The sequence below is a fragment of the Symsagittifera roscoffensis genome, chromosome 2 (assembly GCF_963678635.1).
Source record: "Symsagittifera roscoffensis chromosome 2, txSymRosc1.1, whole genome shotgun sequence".
Taxonomy (NCBI): Eukaryota; Metazoa; Xenacoelomorpha; order Acoela; family Convolutidae; genus Symsagittifera; species Symsagittifera roscoffensis.
This window is the reverse complement of record NC_087063.1, coordinates 39,512,878-39,525,587: the sequence shown is the minus strand read 5'-3', so window position 1 is coordinate 39,525,587 and position 12,710 is coordinate 39,512,878. Positions and strand designations below refer to the sequence as shown.

The 12,710-nt window shown below is 35.0% G+C and overlaps 2 protein-coding genes across 4 annotated transcripts in view; both read right to left on the bottom strand.

The window, feature by feature from the left end:
* Positions 1-487: 487 nt before the first annotated feature.
* LOC134840148 (chromobox protein homolog 5-like) lies at positions 488-2,479 on the bottom strand. Its single transcript, XM_063855853.1, has 3 exons — positions 1,883-2,479; positions 1,018-1,221; positions 488-848 (listed from the first exon to the last, which is right to left on the bottom strand). The coding sequence occupies exons 1-3, from the start codon at positions 2,275-2,277 to the stop codon at positions 665-667; spliced, it is 783 nt and encodes a 260-aa protein (XP_063711923.1). The 5' UTR covers positions 2,278-2,479; the 3' UTR covers positions 488-664.
* Positions 2,480-11,573: 9,094 nt separating this feature from the next.
* The window catches only part of LOC134838917 (importin-5-like), a 510,521-nt gene continuing 509,384 nt past the window's right edge, over positions 11,574-12,710 (bottom strand). For all 3 annotated transcript variants that reach the window (XM_063854231.1, XM_063854233.1, XM_063854232.1), the window contains 2 exons: positions 12,434-12,647; positions 11,574-12,245 (listed from right to left, as the gene is read on the bottom strand). In XM_063854231.1, coding sequence (XP_063710301.1) covers positions 11,851-12,245; positions 12,434-12,647 — 609 coding nt within the window. In that variant the 3' untranslated portion in view covers positions 11,574-11,850. The remainder of the gene's footprint in view (positions 12,246-12,433; positions 12,648-12,710) is intronic.

Sequence of the window (12,710 nt, the reverse complement as noted above, 5' to 3'; positions counted from 1 at the left end):
GGTAGAGAGGCGGTTTGCGAGGTTATTTGAGGGCTTCTTTGCAGTAGGGTTTCGTTGTTAAGTTGCAAATTCGAATTTTTACTGATTAGGAATTTAATTGGGTGCAAAAATGCTGTCATGGTAAGTTGCGTGGTAAGTTAAAGGATCTTGAGACATGAAAAAGTTTATGGACTACTTAGCAGACAAAGAAGGAAAATAACTAAAAATGTATAACTCGTGGCTTCATATTTAAGCTCTATGAGTCCAAAAAGTCAAAAATTTCACCTCAGTATCAAATAAAAAACATTCGAATAATTACGATTCTGAGACTAAAAAAAGAGGAGATTACAGAGACGCGGACATTCCGTTCTTAATTCTACTGAAGCTTTAACATTATTTAAACGATATTTAAACGGTATCCAACATGTTTTTAATTTCTTTAATTTAGATTTTTTGTAAATCACTTTGGTCAGAACATTGGGCGCTACTGTCAAAAAAATCTATGAACTTCAGCGGCAAGTTTTTACAATTAATAAAACAAAAAAAAACGACAAACTAAGAAGCAAAGTTGTTTTCAAAAAATCTAACTCAGTTATCTAAAATAAAATCCAATTAGCTTCTAGAGACAAGAAAAATGCAGTGATAGTCCAATGTAACGTCGGCCCTTGCAGTAAAGACTCTGTTTTCAGCTGTTCGGTATAATTTCTTTTGCGAACAATCCTGAATTTTCACCTGTGCTCCTCACAATGTTGTGATCATCGTATCTCATCCAGCATAGTCTCTTCTCGAAATAAGATATGACCAACTGGGGACAATGGATACTGGCCTCCTCAATGGAGACAAACTCCCTCCTCTTCGAATCTTTCCACCTTCAAAAGAAAAGCACCAATTTCATTTTTTTAACACTTATTAAGTATACGTATCGCTCAAATTGTAATAAAATATACAGAGTAGACCACTCCTCAAATTTGGAACTAGCCAGAAGCTGGCTCCTTCGCAGATGATTGTTCAATTAAATGAGTAATTTGAGAACATAACCTGATGTAGACCATGAGATTGCCCTCATCTTCAGTGACTCCCACTACCTTCTCAGCTTCCAATCCCCGATCGAAGCCCGAAAATTCTTCGTCACTAGCTTCTTGACCAGTCGCGCAATCCGAAATGAAAAACGGAGACTGCAGTTGCAATTGAGAAAATCTATTGACTTTAAATTTTCCGCCAGATTTTCGTTTTCTTCCAATCCTGAAAACATTGAAATCCGGAATAAGTACTAAAACCAAGTTTGGCTTTCAAGATCAAGAAGTCCTATAGTTAATGTCGTTGCGAATTGAAGCTTTCAAAAACAGGTAAGCTCGCAGTAAATCGATGTATCAGTAAATTACTACACCATTGAATCGAATTATGAAACAATTACTTAACGGTTGCGCAATAATCTGTACTAACTGAGATTAACAAATGCATCAACAAATTGTAGACTTTTCACGCTAATTGACTGCAAAATTTCAGTTCCATAGCTATATAACTTAATTTACAACAATAATTCGCATGATTCCTGGCAAGTTTAGGGGTCAACTTCGTAGTTTCACGTTATTGATAAACATTGTTAGCTTGAAAAAACGTTAATTTGAAAAATACATTTTCGGTTTACAGAACACGTTTTTCACAATTTTCGGTTTATTGATCAGGTAAATTGAATTTCAGTTTAGTGATCTGGTAAATTCAATTATTTCGGTTTGGTGATCTGGGAAGTCCGTTTTCGGGTTGCTCATACATCGTTTTACTGACATACCACCCAAAATGTGTTAATAAAAGGCAACACAAGATAACTGTTCTCTCGATGCATAAAACAATCAATCAGCTTCCTACATCAATTTAATTACAGCACATGCAATTAATTACTAACTTTTTAATGAACTTCTTGTCTGGTTTCTTTGCAATTATTTCAGTGCGGATTTCGATAGATCTTTTCATTGCATTTTCTTTGTCCGTTTCTCCAGATATGTCCTTTTCCTTACATTCCTCCATCTCTTCAGTCCTTTTCTTTTCAAAATCAGAAATCAGTTCCGGGCAGTCCAGGTGATCCAGAGGCTCCCACGTATCATCAATAGCATCCGTGTGTTTCCAGTGGAGCAGGTAAAACACGCGTCCATCTACATGCAATTTCTTGTCAATGATGCGTTCCACTTCCATTTCTTCTGCATATTCAGGGGGCAGAGGCATGGGTCCCATCAGTTCGCCTTCTGGATGGGTGATTCCACTACTGGTAGACGGCACATCGCTACCGCACATCACAAACATCTTCAAATTCTACTATGAACTACTACAGATCAGTTCCAACAATTTTTATTACATCAAACAATAAAATTGTACCGGCTGAAACATCTACACCAATATAAAGAGCGGATGTTACAATTACTAGCCAACCAATGTAACTCATTAAAAGTTCTCATGGGAAAACGGTATGACTGGATCAATTAGTTTGGTAAACATCAATATCTTATGCGTCAGCTTGCGTAAATTTGGTTTACTTTTTAATAAAGTGCCACTTTATAACTGTTCTTGAAATGCTCTAACTTGATTTATTTCTTTGTTCGAAATTCGAACAAAGAAAAAAATCAGGTTAGAGCGTTTCAAGAACAGTTATAAAGTGGCACTTTATTAAAAAATAAACCAAATTTACGCAAACTGACGCATCTTTTTAAGCCGCTAAGAAATCTTAAATAAAAATACGCTTTCAAAACTAGAAGTCGTTCACATTTTTTCGCGTCGTTGGAGAGCGCAACTTACCTTTCTTCAAGTAATTGCGCTTAAAAAGAACTCAAAAATGCACATATACCTAACTGCATTCATAAATGTATAAATATGTATGAATGCACTTCTGTAGTTATAAGAGCATTTTAAAACTTTTTCCTGCAAAAACTAAGAAAAAGTGATCATGACTTATATAAGTGAATCACTCTGTTCGTTAACACGTAACTAACGAAAAAAAACACTTAGTAGTTAATGACCATTGTTTGACTGCTTTTCTGCAGAAAACTTTAGCACCAACTCAAATATCTAAAAAAAAATATTGAAACACATTAGAAGTGCATTCCAATCCTAAAAAAAATCATACCAATTCAGATGTGACTTTTGTTTTATTACTTGCATGTGTTCTTATTTCTTTGTTTACGTCCGTTTTATTAGTTAATAATTGTGTCTATTTAATTATTGTTGATATTTGGTGGTTTATTGTCTATACCCTATATTAATGTTTATCCAATATCCTATGGTTTTAAGTAGTTTCACCTAAGTTCGACGCAAAAGCGAAGCTTCGCTTCGCAAACACGAGCGAGAATACGACAAAAAGCAGCTCTTCAGTTCTAAAAAAAGCAATAAGAAGTAAAAATAAGCCTCGAATTCGTAAAAATTCGGCGACATCTCGGATTCGAACAATCGATCTAATGCGAGCAAGAAATTATAAGTCTCGAGCATTAACCACTCAACCACGGACGCTTAGTTTATCACAAACACTAGCCACAAATAGAGCAGAAAACAGATGCTATGAAATTTCCAACAAAACCACCAGGATGTCTCTAATAATGTTTATGTCGAAGTTAAGTTTTTGTCTGTGCTTCTTTGCGAGAGGGTCAAATTTTCTGTGAATTCCGTTTCATTGATCGTTTTATCAGTCATCTTGTTGTAGCCCAAAAACATGCCTCGGCTAACGTTTGGTTGCATGTTTCTTTCCATATCCGACACCGTTCGGTGTTATTTTCCATTCCATTTGGTAACGCATTCGTCTTGGCTGGTCACTTCAAATGTTTCGGGTTACTTTTTATTAAGACTTGCTTTTTATTTAAGAGGTCGTTTTCATCGAGAGAATCCAATCAAGACAATTTATAAATGCAGTGAGCCAAATATTTCTAAAAAATTTTTGTGATGTAATTGATACTCACCACTACAGTTGTAAATCATCCGGCTGGGTTTTTGTAGCATTTTTACTAGCTTCGCTTTTTCATAGAGGTCTTTTTCATCACGAGAATCTAATAGTGTCGGGTCAGGAATATGAAGAGCCGAAAAATTTTTTGATCTGTTTCTGAGTAAAATTTCTACTAACCACTGCTGGAGGAAAAAAAAGGGCTGGGTAGAGGCTGTTTCTTGGCCTTTTCCCAGCTCCGCTTTTTGGGTAGAGGCGGCTTCTTGGCCTTTTTCCCAGCTCCGTTTTCGACTTCGTCAGTTGACTTCGTGGTTATCAACTGTTAACACCTTTATCCTTAACTCGTGTAATACCACTATCAAATTCTTGCATCAATCAAACTTGGGGTAATTTTGCAATAAACAGTAGCTACATCCGTCATTGGTGTCCTGCAGATCATTTTATGGTTAAGCAAATCTCTCATTACCGAAATCGGTTGATAGTTACAGAGACAATATCGTATCGAAATTTGAAAGTTTTCGACCAGGATGAGATTCGGTTAAGATTAGCAGTTCTTTTACAGTCCAAACTGTAGGCAATTGACTGAATTTGAAAAAAAAATTAGCAAGAGATCTTATCAAATGCATTGATAGGTTTGCTCCGTATAAAATTCGCCATGTACCGAACAAAAAAAAGTTATAGCTTTCAATTGCTGTTCAAAAAGCCGCAAATGAAAGAGCTGAAGCATACAGATTTTACATACAAAAGCCCATCGATGATAACAAGATCAAGTACACATCACTAAGAAACAAATCCAATGCGTTGAACAAATTTATGAAAAAATTTTAGAGGGCTTAAATAAATACATCAGATTCTCATAAAAATCATAAGGCAGTCGCAGCATACCTTGGTAAACAAAGAGATCATACCTTCCCAGGCAAGGTTATAACAAAAAAGCTCAAGAAATGAACAATTTCTTTGTGAACATTGGCCCAAATCTTATTTAAAAAAGCGCAGTTGCCGATCCTTTTTGCATTGAAAACGTTGAGCCTTCAATTTTTTTCTCTCAATTTCACGAAAAAGAGGAAAATAACCTCTGCATTACCAAATAAGCTTAGCTCAAGGTATGATACTATCAATACTGCATTAGTTAAAGCATGTAAGCCAATGATCGTACCATGGCTCACAAAATTCTTAAAGAACCGCTTTATTAGTTTTTGCTTACTCAGTCTCTTCAAAACTGCTCAAGTGTTTCCGCTTCAAAAATGCGGATCGAAAAATTTTTATGAAAATTATCGACCCATTTCTTTGTTATCAAAATTAACAAAGGTTTTTGAAACAGCAAGTTACTCAGTGCCAATCAATTTGGTTTTCGTTAGAAATTCAGTACTGTTAAAGCCATTCTCGAAGTAACAGAAGAGGCTCGAAACTTGAAAGCTCAGATAAACAAATAGGCGATGCTGGTTCTTTTGGATCTTAAAAGGCTTTTGAAACGGTTAAACATGCAATATTAGTAAATAAACTAGAGCGATATGGCGTTAAATCTCTTTTAACTCTTGAAGATTACTTGGCAAATAGGGATCAGTTTGTAATTTTGAACGAACTTCTAAGCGATTTTCAGGCTAAACTGTGTGGGATCCTTGCTTTTTGACATACATCAATGACCTGCCTAAAAATTGTAAACTTAACTTGGTTGCTGATGATACATTTAATATAAAAAAAAACTTCTCGCGATGATTTTTAGGAAGATTTAATTCAAATAGATAACTGGATGAGATAAAACAATCTTGTTGCTGAAAGATCTAGATCCAAAATATTAACTATTTTCAAAATTGAAAAATGTACATTTTAAATTTTTGGACGCCTATTGCTAGCTGCAAAAAACTAGGCATTGACTGGCTAATAAGCTTTCCCTCAACGATCATGTATTAGGAGATATTATTGCTTTTGAAGTTGTGAAACGCCTTCGTAATGTGATGTCCATTGCTCAAACGATAATGTACTACAGAAATTAAGTTCAGCCTTGCGATCAATATAAAATTCTTGTGTATGAAGCAGTCTGTAAAGGTGCTTCAGATTCTATTCATAAGTTACAAAAACGATTTTTGTTAAGCATAAAATTTCGCAAAAACTATCGTGATTCTATATCGGATTGTCTAAAATAAAGTAGCAACAGTTTATGAGTTGCAGGTTTACGAGCTTTCGAAGAAAATTTCAGGAGCTTTTCAAGAAACAAATTTTTATTCCACAAGGTAATCTGCAAAAATTGTTTGTACTTTGCCAGCAATGAGAAGCAAATTAAATACAACCCTATATCTCATGATGTTGCTGATTTGATGAATTTTTTATCCAATAGGAGCTTAGTTATCCCCATTTTTTAAATCAAACTAGCGTGTAACGCACCACCGGTGCTTAGAATTTTGAACAACTCAAAATCCGCATATTTAGAAAAAAATATCTGCATCCTTTGACAGTACTCCGACAGCAACCAATTACAGGGTTGGTAGTTTCAAATTTTGCAAAGAGTTTTACTCAACTGAATTATTAAAATTTTGAAAAACCAACAAAATTTGTGAAGTTTTACATATTTTTTTTTTCAAGGAACTTAAAAAGTTCTTTGAAAAAAATTAAACTGAACTAAGAAACGTAAAGTTTCGGAAAGTTAAAACAAAGATCAGACCCATTTAAACGCAAGATTAGCAACTCATGAGAGTATTGTCACAAAACCCAACTACAGGGTTAGGAATTTCAATTCGAGAAACTTTTCAAATTTAGGTTTTCTAAAAATAAAACTTCAAAAACCATAAAAACCTCATCTCTTGAAACTTTTCATCGAGTTAAGCAGTCATATTTTGAGGTAAGATTCGCAAACCCTGACAGCAGTGTGACAGCCCCCAACTGAAGGGTTAGGAGTTTCAAATTTTGAAAAAAAAATTAATCTTAAGCTTTCTGCTTAATATATTTGAGCAGCCTTATAAGGAGGCAAGAGTCTCAATCCATGTGGGTACTTTGACAGCCGCAATTATGGGGTTACGAATTTCAAATCTTGAAGAAAAATGTTAATTTAAGTTTTCTGAAAAATTTTTGAAAAAATCACATAACATCATATCTGGATAACTAACAAAACTTGAGCAGTCACATTTAGAGGCACAATTTGCAACCCCTGAGAGCCTGAGAATACTCTGATAGCCCCTACTACAGAGCTGGAAACCCAAATTTTGAAGAAATTAGGTTCTCTAAAAACTTTTTGGAAAAATCCCAAAAAACGTCAAATCTCGAAAACTACAAGGATTCGAGCAGTCGTATCAAAAGCCGCAACTCTTGAGAGTAGCCTCATAGTTTCCAACTACAGGATTGAAATCTTCTAAGTTTTTGAAAATTTTTGAGAAATCATAAAAAACGTCATCTCAAAAACTACATGGATTTGAGAAGTGATATTTGGAGGCAAGATTCGCAACACCCGGGGAAACTCTGACAGCATCCCAGTATTGACTTGCTAAATTCAAAGTTAGTGAAATCAACAGATTTCAAACATGAAAATCGAAACAAATCTTAACCATAGCTTAAACGTGAAAAATTCTTTTGCTAAACATGCAAAACAAATACGTTGAAAAGCTTAAACGTGGCGAGATGGTGAAGCCCGCATTTAAATATATAATACTTAAAAGATTATGCCAAAAAAGCATTCTGCCATTTAATACAAGATTCATATATTAGGCAATAACTGCATGATTAATGAATTGCAACCTTTAACTCGATCTTACGGTTTCTTACTTCCCTCGGTTAGACCTGGAATACCTCTCATCGAAAGGACCGGGCAGTAGACTCAAGAAGGGAAGTAAGAAAAATTGTGAAGACTGGATTACCGGCTCTAAGGAGCTGGACCTACTTGTTTTTCTCGAGGTAACTAAATAAATTTTGCACCAGTTCATAATCTAATACACATATGATCGTGTCATTTATCTATTCTAGTGGCTTTAGTTCGAAAGAGTTAATTTGAATTAAACTGGATCGAGCTTTATGTAAATTTTTTTAAATAAAAGGCCTCTTGTTTGATTTTATCAAGTTATTTTGATTTGATATGATGGCATTGATATTTATTTTTTACGGGGCAGCCTTCAACAAGCCTCTGGTTGGCTTTCTGGCTGTCATATCCTAAGCCAAACTGAAAATTGTAAATTTTGTTATCGAATGTTAGATTGCTCATGATGAATAAATAAAAATCGTGATTTCTAATTTCTTGTTAAGATAGTCTCTTACACTCAAAATAAGTCAACAGTAGATTCACTTCTAACATTTCAACGGTAAATTATGTTTCACTTTAAAACAAACGAACGGTTGATTAAAATCAATCGAGGCCAACAATAGTCTGTGTAATAATCACCTCGTATCGAAAATTTCTGTTTTCGGAATTCATCTCGATCTGAGTCGAGAAAAACAAGTCCGAAATTTTCTCCCAAATTTAGACATAAGCGGATGAAAATTACACAATTAAATCAAGGATGCACGAATTTCCACCTTACAACAAACGAACGACTGATTAATGAGTTTTAAAGGCATATTATAATCTGTGCATTTATACCTCACTTACCAAAAACAAAACTCTCGGATAAATATGTGCCACTAGCACATCAACCATACATTCTTGTCATTATTTTTAGTTTAAGCTAAAATCAGTTAATGAATATCATTATACTGCAATTTTCCTTAGGTTACTCGAACCAAAAAGTCATCAAGCTTGCACTCGCAAAAGCTATTTACTTTTACTGATTGATCTTCATCTTTTGTTCAGACCAACCCCAGGCTTGAGAAGGAACTATGGGGTAGCGTCTGTTTTTATTTCTGCCAATTTCGACTACCGCAAACAAAAGTTCTTAGGTAACCAAATGTGTTATCATATCAACGACTTATTGGTCGTAATTCGGGTTATAGAGCAATTTTTCAAATAATTGTCTTTGTTGAGAACAAGTAGCCGGAATTTTTTTTCGTGTACGTAACTTTTTCGTGGCCGAAATATTTTCAGCCAAAATATTTAATTTAACTCAATAGGCGCGAGGTCTAGCTTTGTCTGCGAGTAAAGGTAAACAAAAATATAAATTAATCTGAGAAAAAAAAACTTAAAGGAAGAGCTTTTGGTACATAGCTAATTTTTTTATTGAAGAGAGACAGAGCTAGCACAAACTGATAATTAAAGAAAAACCTGAAGTCGTAAACATAACGATTCTGAACGCCTGCTTAAACCACTGACATCTTGATCCCTTCGGACAACGCCCAGTTTAACGGGCAAATATGCGTACAGAAGTTTCGCAAAAACTAATTGACTGAATAAGCATTAAAAGCCATTTTTTTCGAAGCTGTCTCGATTTTCTACGAAAGCTTGTATGACTTCGTTAAAAATATCTAAATTGTACAAAAAAGCAAACTTGATTCTTTAAACTCGGAGACGGAGTGGAAATTCGCGCCCTTTGATAAACCGCAAAGATAGCATAGCAATCTAGCCGACAGAAAAGGGAACGAAGCGCTATGTAGAAAAACTGTTTCAAAAAAATTCGAACCTATATCTTTCAAAACCTTTATTCAATGTCTCGAATGAATCTTTTTTCCCTTCACTTAATGAGGCAACGAAGCGATACTAACAATATGGCGACAACTATAAGCCTCAAGTAACGTTCTAGCGAAAAACAAATGGAATTTATACAAAATAACGGAAAAAAAATAGTTTAAAGCTCTTGGGATTTAAAGAACAATATATGACTGGTACTTTTTTTGATAAAATTAACCCAATGATAAGAAAGCGAACGAGAAAAAAATCAGAAGTCACGCCGCCAACTTATTCACAGAGGAGAAGTTGCACTTCGCATACACAAGTGAAAAATGACCGATAGCGCTACTGGGAAAAACTGATAAGTAAAACTTTGAGTCTACATAATTTCCTAAGTGACGCACGCCAATTATGAGTCTACGTAATTGCTAGGTGACATAATTGCTAGGTGACGCAAGCCAATTACGACGCACTAGCAGTACCAGTCAATTTAAAAAACACCAACTAAAATGCCTCATCTATAGAGCGGTCGCATTTTAACTAGTAAACGAAAAAACATCCGACCCTGTTCAGGTTCGAACCCTCTCATTATTTTGTTCGAACCCTCCTTACCTCTACGCCACAGATTCATGATACCTTGAAGCTAAAAAGCTATTTGTAATATAATAGTCTGTGTTAATATCCTTAGCATTGGCTGTAATTAATAGCTGGTTATTGATCTTATGCACATTCTGCAATAAAAGAACACTTTCAAAATGAACCCTAATATTTGCGACTTAGATGAGTAAAAATGCGTTCATACTATCAAACAAGCTTTACTTGTGTAATAACCAGCTTGAACGAAGACCGACAAGCACCAACTTATTAAATGTCACCCCTCATGCCAAAGTACATATGATGAAAACTAGCAAGCCTGCCTCCAATAATCAAATGGCTCGCAAAAAATTAGTTGTTGTTCAGATCAAGCTATCCAAATCATGAAACTTTGAGCAATTTCAGGTTTAGCCATATCGTAAATCGATTTAAAGGCTTCATAGAAAGAATCGGTTCCCAAAAACTTGAAGTTTTTTAAGCAAGCTAGTCCAGCTATAGCAAATATTTCAAGTCATTTCATAAAGCGAACCGGATGGCGAAATGAATAAGCTAAAATAGTTTCTAAGAGAGCTATTTTAGCTACGAAACTTTGACATATTTTATGATATTTAATGAAACGAATCGGTTCACGAAAAAAATATTAATCAAGCTCTTCAAGCTACAAAACTTTAAAAACTTTCCAAGTTAATTCATAGACACATTAGGTTTGGGAACATTTTAAATTTTTCTAAGTAAGATTTTAAAGCTATGAAAACTTGAAATGTTTCAAGCTATTTCTTAGACTGAATCAGTTCGCAAAATTCTTCAAATTTTCTAAGCAAGCTATTCATGCTATGAAACTTTTCATGCCATGAAGCTTTGAGTTTCAAAAGTTTCTTTGAAATGAAAATTTTGAAACTGTGAATTCAACTTATTTCGGAGACCGAACCGGTTCGCGAAGAGTAAAAGTTTTCCTAAGCAAGCTATTCAAGCTTTGAAATATTCCATGGTATTTTGTGGATAACATTGGTTCGCAAAAAGTTAAAAATTTTCTAAGCAAGGTTTTAAAGCTATGAAATTTCATATTATTTCAAGCTATTGAAACTTTTTCTAGGCAAGCTATTAAAGAAATAAAACTTCGAAAAAATTCACGTTGTTTCAAAGAGCGAATAAGTCGGCGAAAAGTTCAAGTTTTTCTTAGTAAGTTACATAAGCGATTCAACTTTGAAACATTTTCATGTTATTTCATAGACTGATTTGCACTGATTCTAAGCAAGCTATTCCGTGGGCCGAATCGGTGCGCGAAAAAATGCAGTTTTTCTAAGCAAGCTTGTTTTTATGTTATGAGACGCTGAAATATTTCAGTTTATTTCATGGACCGAATCGGTTCGCAAAAAATTCTTTCTTAGCATGGAAATTGCTCTTTTTAGTGGATTCGTTTCAGACTGAAATGAATCTGGAAACACATACTTTGGACAAAAATTAGCCTGGTATTGTCTAGCCTTGAAATTGGATGGAGTTCATCTTCCTCTGATGGTTGCTCTGAATAATTTTAAACGTTTTACTCGATAGAAAAGTTGCAACGTTGCGTCCATAGCGCATTAAGACTTTTATTTAATATATAAGATAGCAAAGCTTAGCATGAGTAAAGCTTCTATAACTTTATTAAAACTAGGTGAAACCTACACACAAATGATTTTACGGTAAGAAGATATTACATCTCTCATAAATTATTCAAAAAAGATTACTAATATAGTTTCATGATTTCATTTTCCGCGCCAGCAAACGAAACAAATTGCACATTCATCAACAAACCCATCCGTCCCAAATATGGTAAATTTCTAAGCGAGTTTTAGTTTTATTTTCTAGCTTTTAATCTCGCAACATTCTTCCCAGCATTACCCATAGATTCGACGCTCTTCTTCATTTGATTTTTTGCATACTCAGTATCTGATTTTTCTTTTTTAGCACCGCCATCATTAACACTCCTCATTTCTTGTTGTATATTTACAGCGGGAGCACCATTCTTTATATTTTGGTTGGCCATTGGCTGATGATTATCTATGGCTTCAATTTGTTGAATCTTAACTGGCTGCTCGTTGACTGCTTGGTTGTTTCTGAGGACTGCTTGCTTAGGCATTGCCTTGAGATACAACCTGTCTTGATTGACTTCAGGATTAAATTTCGGTTGATTTTCTCCAGTCTGTTTCTCCTTGCCAACAGAACTTTTGAGGTTCTGGTTTGGATTTTGATCTGAAACAAACAAACTGAGGCATGACACCTGGAACTTTGCGGCTCGAAGTTACTCTCAGTCTCGTCAGCTACGGTGAAATATTAAATATATTATCAATAGCGAGCAGAATTGCGGTCCATTATTTGAACTTTTGTTTAAAGAAAAGTTTTGTTCAATACAAAGCTTCAAGTCAATGGCAATATCATACCTGGCTCAACTCCTCCTTTTTCACTAGGTTGCCCCAGCAAAAGTGCTTGCTGTTTGTCTGAGGCAGGATCATTTGGGTTTACCGCCCCTCCGCCGCCTTCGTGTGGCTCGTGCTCGCCTTCAAGTTTATTGATAAGTTGGTTCTGGTGTTCCATCAACTTCTCCTGCAATTCCTGAGTCTCCTTTAGCTGTTTCAGAAGTCCATCTTCAGCACCCTACAAACGGTACCATAAAAGTAAGAACGTTTATCCACGTGAGTTTGTACACAGATGTTATTC

Bases quoted from the DNA above. Each gene is read 5' to 3' on its own strand.
- LOC134840148 (XM_063855853.1), bottom strand. From the start codon at position 2,277: ATGTTTGTGATGTGCGGTAGCGATGTGCCGTCTACCAGTAGTGGAATC. The intron at 1,222-1,882 runs GTTAGTAATTAA...CAATGTTTTCAG, and splicing joins GACAAGAAGTTCATTAAAAA to GATTGGAAGAAAACGAAAAT. The intron at 849-1,017 runs GTTATGTTCTCA...TTTCTTTTGAAG, and splicing joins AATCTCATGGTCTACATCAG to GTGGAAAGATTCGAAGAGGA.